Source organism: Suillus plorans (assembly GCF_016647745.1).
Source record: "Suillus plorans strain S12 chromosome Unknown HD556scaffold_17, whole genome shotgun sequence".
NCBI lineage: Eukaryota > Fungi > Basidiomycota > Agaricomycetes > Boletales > Suillaceae > Suillus > Suillus plorans.
This window is the reverse complement of record NW_024537401.1, coordinates 593,213-605,537: the sequence shown is the minus strand read 5'-3', so window position 1 is coordinate 605,537 and position 12,325 is coordinate 593,213. Positions and strand designations below refer to the sequence as shown.

General features: G+C 49.7%; 2 protein-coding genes across 2 annotated transcripts; both read left to right on the top strand.

Annotated features, from left to right (window-relative positions):
- Positions 1 to 88: 88 nt before the first annotated feature.
- Positions 89 to 4,983, top strand: HD556DRAFT_1233804 (uncharacterized protein; the record flags this gene model as incomplete). The annotated part of the gene is made up of 5 exons (XM_041297622.1): positions 89 to 284; positions 333 to 486; positions 550 to 1,957; positions 2,008 to 4,203; positions 4,264 to 4,983. 5 exons carry the CDS (start codon positions 89 to 91, stop codon positions 4,981 to 4,983), a joined length of 4,674 nt encoding a protein of 1,557 aa, XP_041162370.1.
- A 3,322-nt stretch (positions 4,984 to 8,305) lies between these two features.
- Positions 8,306 to 10,524, top strand: HD556DRAFT_1431238 (riboflavin synthase domain-like protein; the record flags this gene model as incomplete). The annotated part of the gene is made up of 11 exons (XM_041304989.1): positions 8,306 to 8,459; positions 8,515 to 8,621; positions 8,653 to 8,753; positions 8,802 to 9,053; positions 9,128 to 9,195; positions 9,302 to 9,378; positions 9,521 to 9,670; positions 9,726 to 9,834; positions 9,882 to 10,025; positions 10,073 to 10,295; positions 10,347 to 10,524. The coding sequence occupies 11 exons, from the start codon at positions 8,306 to 8,308 to the stop codon at positions 10,522 to 10,524; spliced, it is 1,563 nt and encodes a 520-aa protein (XP_041162369.1).
- Positions 10,525 to 12,325: the final 1,801 nt, after the last annotated feature.

The following is a 12,325-nucleotide window of genomic DNA, read 5'->3' as shown; positions in this document are numbered from 1 at the left end:
TTCTTCGAAGCCACTCATGTCTTACTGACAGTCAGCCGCGACTACGACACCGACCACGACGACCACGACAGTGAGGGTGGGGCTGAATATGACGTCGGCGACGAGTAGCGCGACGACTGACTCAGAGATACCCACAGACGAACTCGCACAAGCAAATCTCTTGCTCCCAATTCCCGCACCTTCTTTAAACAATTCACAGTCTTCGTTCTCATTCTCCCGTACATCAGATACAGAATGGAAATCGCTCCCACAGGAAGTAGCATCTGCAGACATTTCAATAGCTCGTATGTTCTTTATTTGTGTTGGTCCGCATGCCTCTAATCTTTTACCAGCTGATGGCAGCTTCGTCGAGACTTCATCTGGTTCAGCTGCCAGAGAATTAAAGAGGCGCTACGATCAATTTCTTGGTGTAGGTAAAGATGTCCGTTCTCCATACGCCATCACCGCCTTCGTCAATCAGCACGGAAAGCAGATGTATCGTGTCAGGTGCGGTTACTCCTGTGTCATCGCCACCATGCACAGCTAATTTCGTTACTTACTTATTTAAAGTCGTCGCGATGCAGTCGCTCCCGCCGCTGCTGCAGAGGAAGCAGAGCAAATGACTCACAAGGTGTCCATGTCCGTTGATGCCTCTCGTACTCGTGCCTCCAAAACCCGTTCCCGCATGAGTTTTCTCACCCAGAATAAAGTAAAGTTCACCGCCCAGGAATCTCAGTCTAGTTCTACGACCACGCAGCCGCGCAAGTTAGTACGAAGGACCCGCTCTATTCCAGACATGTTCGGCATGGCTGCTAGCTCGTCTGTTGCAGGCCCATCCACGCAACCCACCTTCACTGGTAGGACTCATTCACACAGTGTCACTGGTGCAGATATGCCACGTCCACAGCCAACTGCGCTTTTCCCTGATTCGCCAAAACAGCCTGTCGCAGACATTTTTGCGGAGGTCATGCAATGGCCAAACGGCTCTGTACCCACCTCTCCATTTTCGAGTTCTGAGTCCGAAAACAACGCTTTACCAGGTCTCATCCCACATCCATTTGGACTCAGTACTACTTTTGAATCGCCCACTAGACCTTCTTCTCATGGTTTTTTACCCATGCCGCGTGCACTACGGGAGATGCAGTCGTTTGAGTCCGGTTTGACTGCGCGCGCAGGAGATACCACACAGCGGGCAGATACCCCTGATTCCATCCTCCCCCTCCGTGTCTCACCCGACCTCGTCCAAGATTATTCCCCCTCCCCACCCCCAGGCATCGTCCCATCCGACCCAGAACTCATCCCACTGCCAGAAACGGGCATGCATTCCCGATACTCAACAGAGGTGTTCGATGTTCTCCAGACTTACCGCGGTCTTCCACAACTGGATAGACTGTTCTCAGATTCTGCAGGGGAGACGACTATCAAAATGTCTCTTCGCGCAGAGGATAGCGCCGCACCCCGTAATGACCCCCGTTTTGTCCTCTGGGGGGAAATACACGTTTCTTCTGATTTGGATGGTGATGATGTCTCAGTGTCGCAGAGCAGCCGTGGTGGAATGTCTTCTCCTTCTAATTCTCGCAGGGGCCGTGGGCCTATAGATGTGCCTGTAGTGCGTGTCGACGGGGAAGGCGTGACCACCAAGGTGCTCATTGCAGCGACGATCGAACGATGGATCGCCCAGCTAACAAGCGATCTTGATTACGACGAACTACTCAACTTCTTTCTAACCTACCGAACATACATATCTGCCGTCGACCTCTGCCACCTCCTCATCTGTCGTTTTCACTGGGCGCTAAGTGGTAAAGATGATATGATACGGAAAATCGTGCGCGTGCGGACGTTCGTAGCTATCCGATACTGGCTCTTAACGTTCTTCGTCATGGATTTTTTACCGAACCAAGAGCTGAGGCTTTTGTTGGCAAGTTGGTTAAATACCCTTGTGAAGGATCCTATTTTGAAGAAACACCAGGATGGTCTGGTGAGTCTTCCCTTTTTTATGGGTTTTTTGAGCTCAAGTATGAAACACAGAACATCGTAAGGAAACTCATTAAAGTCGTCAAAGACTGCAAAGAAGCCCATACCCGCAGACACCGCTCCGGCTCCGTTTCCGCGCGGCAAAGCCTAAACATTCCTACCAGACCCCGGCCCACGCACGTCCTAGGAGAAAAATTTGCAGAAGCCATATCCTCCAAACAGCAAGACGACTCTGACGTAGACCTCGATTTTGCACCCGACGAACCACCCGCACATCCCCAATCTATCTTTCATGGCGACAACAGCCACGCATTTTCGTTCAATTCCGGCAGCGTGTCTTCTCCACCCAGGGCTGCTGCGATTTTGCAACAACCGTTGCAGATGAACATACTCCAGCAGAGTCGGGCTTCTATCTCAGCAGCATCTTCTACCACAAGCGATACCACCCCTACGAACAGCGCCCCCCCTCCTATTGTGTTCCCTCAGAGTGCGATCTCTCGTGCATTCGTGAAGACAATCGGGCGTTTGGGAAGATGGAAAAGAGTGTTGAACTCGAGGCAGACTGTGGATACGGGCCTTGCAGTTCCTGCAAACGTTTCGGCGTTTGATTTGGAGTTGAATGCGACGGGGGATCTATTGATGGTCAGGGGCGGTGTTGAGCAGTATCTGAAGATGATTGAGCCAGCGGGTGTGGGTGGGTGTAAAGGGGAGAAGGTGTTGGATGGGGGTGCGTGTCCCGTGATTGGGAAGCAGAGTCAGAATGCGGTCAAAGGGCTTGAGGCGAAGCTAGACCTGTCCTCGCTGCAGACGCAATTACGGGTTGTTACGGAGGTGGAGGAAGAGGAGGAGCGGGATAGTGTGGCGGTGGGTTCTTTGAGTGATAAGCGCGTGTCGATACAGGAGAAACGTCAGTCTACTCAGGAGACACGCAAGTCTACACAAGAGAAGCGCCTATCCATATCGTCGGTCTCCCGTGCGTCCACGCGCACACATTCAACGGACTCCTTCGGCTCAATCCTATCCTCACGATCACGGATCAACCCCCTTGTCGCCCAAGTGCAGGCCCAACCACCATGGCGTTTCGACGTCGTCTCCATCGACGATCTAGATCTCTCAGATACCTCTTCTGAGGCGCATGCTGAGAATCCACCCGCACCACCAGGTCTGCGCAAGCCCCCGCGTCGATTGCCTCTTAGGCGGGATTTCGAGTTCATACGCCGGTCGGTGGACAGCGTTTCCTCGTTGGGGATTCGTTCTCGGGACTCGATAGCCTCGGGTGGATCTGCTGCGTCGTCTGCATCTGTCGGAGCTGCATTGGGGAATGGTATCCAGCAATGGCAGGTCAACGCCCTCGTGGATTCCTTGAGCGACGAAGAGGATAATGGGGGCGTCGAAGAGGCTCTGAAACGTCTTGAAGGCCAGATCAATCCTCAGAAGCGGAAAGAGAAAGCAAAGAAGGTGGACGGGTGGGTACGTACGATTCAGGAGCGGATGGCTGTGGGTGATTTTGGGGATGAGCAGCCGAGGTTTTTTGCGTTGGATAGTGAGGATGAGGAAGAGGAGGAGGATTATGAGATTGATCAGCACGAGACTGGGGCATTGAGGGTGGATGAGCAGATTCTTGTGGGCACTGGATCGCAGGTGACGATTTCGGGGGCTACGACGACGACGGATGGCTTCTTCAGCTCGGTGGCTTCGGAGTTGACGTCTGGGACGGTGGAAGCCATGTTTGGAGGGTCGGGACCGACGTCACCGCCTGTGAGGATGAGCGATTTGAAACCTGCGCCTGAAGATGCCGTTCCACTTGAGATATTGCAGAGCAGGGTACCGTCAAGACCGTCTACGTCCCACAGCTCGTCTACAGCATCCCCCTTTATAATAACCTCTCCATCCAAATTCTTACCTCCTGGTCGAAAACAGCACCGAAGCTGGATCCTGAACGTGAGCGCCGACACGATCGTACAGCACTTCTCGATGATCGACCGAGAGCTTTTCTTGGGGGTCAAGCCTGAAGAATTGATCATGGACGATTGGATGTCGTGTCAAGAGGTGAATGTATTGGATTGGGCACAGTATCTCAAGGACCGGGCGCGTTGGAAGGCCGAGTCACGGTGGAGTCAGAAGACGACCGCACTGGCTGCTGTTCGAGGACGGTTTAATTTGCTTGCGAATTTTGTGGTTGCCGAGATCGTGATGACGCATCCGAGCGATAGGGCGATGTTGGTGGGCAAGTTCATTCGTGTCGCTTTGGTGAGTTTGCATTTCGATGATGTTTTAGTTCAAATCTGACTTTGCGCGACGTGTTTTCAGAAAGCATACGTCCAGAGTAATTTCAATACGTTGGCAGCCATCATCGCCGGTTTGCAAAACGAGTGGGTCGTGAAGGCTATGCATCGGCATTGGGGACGCGTGAGGTTGTGGGAGAACGGGGTGCTTCAAAAGCTGAAGCAATTCGTGTCGCCGGACAATGATTTCAAGGCTATGCGCGATGCTATCGCTGCTATGGCAGACCCGAAGACTCTGAGTGTGACAACGCGGACGTCTACGGTCTTGAGTAGCAGCAGCACAGACCTACCCTCGGGAAAATCAAAAGGTTCTCACGACGCCAAGACGCCATCAGCCTGCGTCCCATTTATTGGGGTCTATCTTTCTCAACTATACCGCTACAGCAGACTCCCAGATCTGATCGACCCAACCTCACCTCACGACCCCGTTGGCATCGATTCCCAAACCGTCAATTTCGAGTCTCCAGCCCATCCAGAGGTATTCGATTCGCTGACGCCTCTCCCGCCTTCAATGCAGCTGGAGCCATTGATCAACGTGCATAAGCAACGGCTTATTGCTGGCGTGATCAAGGATCTGGTGGGCGGGCAGCATCTTGCGAGCCGGATTCAGTATCAGGTTGATAAGAAGTTATTTGGGAAGTGTCTTAGGATAAGGGGGCTTGATGGGGAGACGATACAGATGGCGTATGGTATGTATGTGGAGTCGGAGACGGGGGTGGTGCGTCCGACGGGGTTCCCTTTGTAGAGTATGTCATGCTGGATGTTATTCCGTTATGCCAGTGGGTGGTGCTCACTTTGTGCTGCTTTTGTTCTTCGACATTCTCTTATTTGATTTCATGCGCAATATGGATATAGAGCCTTTTTCGATCTTTGTTGTATTGACAAGAGTAATGTATGCAATACGTAGTTGAGATTAAGGTCTTGCGAGGACTGATGCCTTTCCCATACACATAAGTACAGTAATAGTCGATCGTTGTATATCATCACTGCTGATTATTCACAGGGAGACTGCACCTAGAGATTTTGACCATGAAGTACTGCATGCTGCTCTACCCGTTCAGGTAGTCATAAAGTAGGGGAAAAATTAAAATATAAGGACAAGAACGTCAGCACATAACGAGAAGTAAGGCAAGTGATGAAACGCTGCTTCATCAATTATGGCCATTCGTGTTGTCAACAGAGACACAGCAGATACAGAGTACTATGCGAGTCCATAGGCTGATGAGACTGTTGACAGCAGGACGCGACGGTGTTGCAGTTGCAGACGCAGGAGTTGCACCAGCAGCTGCAGATGTCATGGACGTTGCGGTAGCAGAGGTCGCTGGGGGACGAGACGATGATGCCTGGCCATGGGATTGACCTTGTTGTTGCTGTTGACCTTGAGTGTGGGCACCTTGCAAAAGTTTTTTTTTCTGGCGCGGTGGGGAGACATACAAGGCCTTTGAGGCGAATTATCATCTAATCACGCAGAACTCGGAGGTAGACATACCTTTCTATCCTGGACGGTGGGCACGTCAACGACACGAGGCGTAGTGTGGTCAAAACGTGGGAAGAGCGAGGAAAGCCGACCAAGGATGGTACCTGATGATGAGGGTGTTATGCGGTTGCCACGGCCATGACGGGGAGGGGGACGACGTGTTGCAGAAGACTGAAAACTTGATTGTCATTAATATGTTGGACCATGATTCCGGAAACTCACGCCAACATGTACATCATTGAAAAAACCTGGCGGCAATCGATGCGAATCGGAGAATTTCTGATTTCGACGTGGTGTGGCATCCGTCTGGCACAAAAATGAATAAAAGCAGGGCATGTTGAAAGAAACGATTCATTACCTCTAAAATTGACATTCCGCCAACCTGAAATAATACAGATCAGTACACATTATTTCTAAACATTCAAAGTTGAGATACCTTTGGGGCGGAAGCCTAAGTAACATGTCATGTCATCAATGTGATCGATAAGAAACAGGAATCAAACTCACAGTCAAAAGTTTACCAAAGCCAGCTTCCTTGACGATAGCAACGGCATCCCATATGTATATGTGACGGTCATCGCAGACAGTAGCTAGCAGTTTGCCATCAGGAGAAAAGATCACAGACCACACCGCGCCTTCATGGAGGAGGGGTGGTCCAATAGGTTGACCGTTTTCAATGTTCCAAAGTCGTGCTGTTTTGTCAGATGATGCGCTCGCAAGGATACGGTTATTGGGAGATAATGAAAGGGCTCTAACAAGATGTCAATGTCCTTCGAGCACAGCGGTTTGTGTCCCAGTGGCGATGTCGAATTTTCTAATGGAGTGGCCATCAAAATTAAGTGACCCAGAGATAAGTGTGTTGACATCCAAAGACCAAGCCAGACATAAAACGTCGCCAAGCGCTGGCATGCTTGCCTTAAGTTTTTTGAGTAGTTCGCCTGTCTTGACATCCCAGAGTTTCACCGAGGCCTCGTTGGCGTTGTTGTGCCCGCCCGTTGCAATCATTGTTGCATCGGGTGAATAGTGGACCGTGCGCACGTTATGCCCAGTTTCGATTGGTTCAAGGATGGTCTCGCCGCTGTCGACATTCCACACTCTTGCTGTTCCATCGTGTGATCCGCTCACCAGTCGACCTCCGTCTGGACTCCAAGAGATAGACGACACCTCCGAACTGTGGCCTGTCCATCTTGCAGTGACTTTACCTGTCTCGATGTCCCATAATCTCACTATGCCATCATCACCCCCGCTTGCTACTTCCTTGCCACCCGGCGACAACGCTATGGCCCGCATTATTCCACTTCCTTTATCCTTCCAATTTCCGCCTTTCTGCTTGCCACTCTCTAAGTCCCATACTCGCAATGAAGCGTCGTCAGAACAGGTGATAGTGTGCCGTTCATCTGGGAGATACAGAATGACCCAGGCTGGTTCCTTTTGTCCTGCGATCTTCCGTTGTGGTTTGACCACTGACATGGACATATCAGGAGCGTGGTGAGCTATGGATAATGCGCGCCGAATTTATCTACACAGTCCAGCTCTGCTCTGATCTGTTGCTATAGCGTTCTTCAAGAGCACGAATCTTTATTTCGCTGGACAGCAATCGAGGCTGGTGCAGCCTGTCTATCCCTCTTTCGCCTCAGTGGTTTTGGCTAAAGCGTATAATACATGCGATCACTCACCAGCAAATTTCAATAGAACTTGATGTGCACACACACTTAGAATGAAAGACCGAATCGAAGCATGTGTTTTGTTGGACGCAGAGGCGAGTTAGGATGCGTGCTTGTATAGGTTGTTCAGTTACATACCAGGTGCGCCACACGCACCGTGACATAGCAGCGCCTAAATCCAAACTGCCATGCGGCGTTTCGTCATCGACGCTTGGGGGCGCCCCATGCATTACTGCTATGAACCACCCGGCTCCATGAAAATGGGCATTCATATCGACATTGGCATATGTACACGGCGCAGTACTCAGTGCATATGATGACTAAGAATTCTACAGCACGGTTTCATAAAATTGCCTGTTGGTTCTCCGAGAGTAACTAGTGGCTCTGCATTCATGCTGCACGCTGTCACTCTCGTTGCTCTCCATCGAAAGGCCATTGATTTCAAAAAAACGCGTTAAAGCTCGAAACGAGGAACAGAACAATAGCATGCTGTTGAAGTTGGAGTTCTAAGTTGTAGTTCTCTGCCGGCTTCGGAAGAATGTGGCCCGTTTCGATAGATGTCGACGTGCTCCACAGACTCGGAGAGTCCAGAAAAGGAGGAAAATAAAATGGTCGTTTGTTGGTGTGCTAGACTGCTAGTTGTGCGTGTCGCTGTGATGTATAAAATAACAAGGGAATGGTTGTGAACCCATGCAACTTGATCTAAGAGTCGAATGTAGAACATTAGTATAGGCCGGGGATACTTGCATTAAGAGTCATGGTGCGCCAGTGGCCGCGTCACAGCCGCGTCACCGCCGCGTCACGACGCCGCCGTGGCAGGCGCAGCAAAATAGCTACGCCCTAACCCTAGGGTCAGGTTCTGCCCTCGTTTCATACAGCTGAAATTTTTGATAACACGCAGTGCATGTTCATTAAACACCCAACATATGTCTACACACGATGACCATAAAACAGGAGAAGATGATCAACATTTATCTGCGTCTCGCGAACTTTTGATTCTTTACGCTACGGAAACAGGTACAGCTCAGAAGGCTGCTGATCGCATTGCGAGGGAATGTCGAAGAGTCCATTTTCACTGTCGTGTGAAGAGCATGGATGCGTATCCACCAGTAGGCGGCTTCCCAGTCGTTATTAGTTTTGACCACTGGCTGGGGAGCTGAACCCAGAGCCATGAGTTCGTTATGGAACATGTTACTCAGGTCTGATCTCCCAAACGACCTATTCGAGGACATGGATTTCTGCGTTTTCGGCCTTGGGGGACACCGCCTATGAGAAATTCTGTTGGCCAGCGAAGAAGCTGTCGAGAAGGATGCAGAGCTTAGGAGGTCATGAAATTTGTTCACGAGGAGAAGGAGACGAACAGCATCGCATGGGGTGGGTATTCTTTGTTTACTGCGTTTCCCGTGGCTGATCGATGTGCAGGGTGGATGGTGCATTGGACCCATGGATCGAATGTCTCCTAGAAGTTCTCATACAGCTCTACCCACTGCCGCACGAGCAAGATAATATTCCTGCTGGTCGACCACCACCTCGCGTATCCTTGAGCAATGTGGCATCTGATACGTCGCTGAATCCAGATCCTCTAGATGAGGACACGAAGTTTCATACAGCTTCAGTGAAATGTAAAAGACGGATCACTGCGGAAGATTGGTTTCAGGACGTACGCCATTTTGAGTTCTCCTTCGAAGACGATATAAAAGTACGAGTCTTTGTCTTTTGAATTCGCGGCTACTGATTGGAAATTTCAGATATAATCCTGGAGATGTTGCTGTGATCCATCCGTCTGCAGCTGCATCAGAAGTCGACTCTTTCCCTTGTCACCATGGGCTGGGCAAATGTTGCCCACGATTTTTTCACAGTGGAACATACAATGTTAGGTACGACAAAACAGGACCCAGTAAACCCCATCTAATATCTTACAGATCAAACGTTGCCCGACCATCTACCGAAAATTGTTTCCCTTCGAATTCTATTCACGCGCTATCTCGATTTCAATGCTGTGCCCCGCCGCTCTTTTTTCCAACTGCTGCGATATTTTGCTACCGATGAACTTGAACGCGAAAACTTGATGAATTTGTATCGATAGAAGGAGCGGTACGTCGGGTTTCGTCATTTTTCTTTCTTTTATTGAGGACGTGCAGGACGAAATGTATGATTATTGTGAACGCGTGAAACGCACAACCTGGGAAGTTTTGTCCGAGTTCCGGTTCACAAGGATACCGAGAGAGTATGTCTTTGACTTGTTCCCTCCGCTGAGACCAAGAGAGTTCTCAATTGCTAGTTCCATCGAGGTGAGCTCGAGTCAAAATGTGTTCACTGCAGTTCAATTCACCTCTGTTTCGTCAGCTCCATCCCCGTGAAATACATCTCTGTGTTGCTATAGTGCGCTATGGCACGAAGTTGAAAATTCATCGGAAAGGCGTCTGTACTAGTTATCTATCAGGGCTTAAATTAGGTCCGCACGGCGTTCTAGCGTAGTTCCTGAACTCATATCATCTCCAGGAGATACCCTTCGTATTGGTCTCAGAAAAGGCCTCATCTCACTTCCTACGGATCCAAACACACCAGTGGTGTGTGTAGGTCCAGGGACAGGTATCGCACCTATGCGTGCCGTCATTGAACAACGCATATACGAGGGACACAATAGTATGTTTGGCTGTCTTTGTATATCAGCTGATCCTTGATGACCCCAGATACTATCTTATACTTCGGTTGCCGTTCTGCACACAAGGATCAGCATTATCACACGGAATGGGAATTTCATGCGGAAGAACGAAAACTCCGCTACCGCGTTGCGTGTTCTCGTGATGGACCAGAGGGTATCAAACGGACGTATGTGCAAGATCTGATGAAAGAGGATGCACAGTATATCTGGACAATGCTGGGGCAGCAACGAGGCATCCTTATCATCTCAGGGTGGGTCAAGATTATATGTAACGTATGATGAACCCTAAACTTTTATGATAGTTCTTCGAACAAAATGCCTACTGCTGTCCGTGAAGCTGTGCGATGTGCGGTGGAGAGGTTCGGAGGAAGGTCGAATGCCGAGGCTGTGGAGTATGTTGCTGCGATAGAGAGGGAGGGAAGGTTGACCGAGGAATGTTGGAGCCGAGAATATTCGAAACCGGTGAGCATAAAATCGTGAATAAGGGATACTCTTTGATAAGCAGATTTCGCAATTTCCGTTGGTCGCATCAAACCTTCAGGCAAAACGGTCCCAACTTCGCTCGGCTTTATAGTCCTACACGGCAAACGCTCTGGCAACGTGCTCGCATCACTGCTGCTTATCGTGCCGTACACATCTTCCTGGAGTTGATACTCAACGAACACATTTTATCGCCACCTCTTTGTACTGCAAATCTCAGACTGCAAACCTCACCCAAAGGACTATCAATTTTTATACGAAGTGGGTTTGGGTTCGGCTTCATGCTAAAGTCTGACCGAATCTGGGAGATGAAGCTTTCTATTCTTCCACTTAGAAATTAGTACCCCAATTAACCCCTGCCGGTGAGTCACGAGTATCAGGTATGGACTTGGTTGCAGTAGTGAACAAACCATTTACTCCCCAGGTGGTATAAAGGCTCAGTTGTATCCTCCTAAGAACTGTGCGGTAGGTGTAGGGGTAGCCCCTTGACAAGAACCTTCGCAGGTTCAAAACTGGTGCCACCTGCCCTTCTAGCGTCCCTCTAGCCTAGTTAACAGACTCTTACCCTGGGAAACCGGTGCCTGCGACAGGTGCCAAGGATGTGGTCACTTCGCCACACTCAACTGGATGCTCTGGCTTCGGCTTCGCTTCGTAGCCAGTCACTAACTCCCAGCTTCGCGGTTGGAAATTGATTGTCCAAGCTCCGCTCAGCTTTGCAGTTCTAGTGTTGGCAGCTACAATTTCACTGTAACCGTCCTAGCAACGTGCTCGCCTCGCCGCCGCTTATTGTGTTTAGTCTGGTACTTCCTCCCACTGGTGTTGTTACCAACCCAGGTTGTAGCTGAATATGTTATAACTGGTGTGTCCTGCTTTGAATTAATCGCAAAATAACGGGTGAAACAACAATTGATTACTTGAATTGCTAGCTAGTCCGAGTCATCAATAACGATCGAGCTCGATGACCATTTCTCATGCCTGATGACACCCCCCAGACATCTCCGCTAGTACTCTCTTTGTCATGGGGGCAGGTGTGACGACATTAGCTTATAGAGTAAAGCCTCACTCACCATGTTTTTCATGCCTTGGAACCCATCCAATTTCGACAGACGATTGAATATGCCGTGGATGCAAAATATCCTCTTCTAACCGAAGAGGGCTGTTGCTCTCGGGTCTCGTCAGCCTGCAGTATTTCGTGTACGATGGCCTGCTAGCAGATCCATTTAACTAACATGAACAGGTCAAGTTATAATTCTTAACGGGTTGGTAACAACACTAATTTCTTCTGCTCATTCCGACTACAGAAGACACTTCATCCTATAATAAATACTTTGATGAATACATTTTTTTCACCGCCGGACTGTAAATCTCACCCAAAGCTTGATCGTCCATTGTTCACACGAATCTAAGCTCATAATTCCAACGTCGACTTACCGGCAACTTCCATGGCTCCTGGTGAGAACGCGTTCAGTCTAGATTATCTTATGATAGTAACCTCCACATCGCCGCGCTGTATTATGGAACGCACGTCTGACACTGCCGGCAGGAACGGCGAACTGATGGTACACCTCACACTAGGGCATTCGTGGTCACGGAGGTACGGACGGGACAGGGGTCCCCGAGGCTATCCCTACGTAGAGTACTACTTTTATTGGACAAAAACTTCCATAACACGGTGACGATTTGTATTTTTATGCAAAGCCGCTTTTCGCTCTCTTTTACCATATTCTTCCAGCATTCGTCCGTTCTTTGATCGAGTTCCATTACCCTGTGCAAGCATGCGTTAATTACTAGAGTTCCCGTA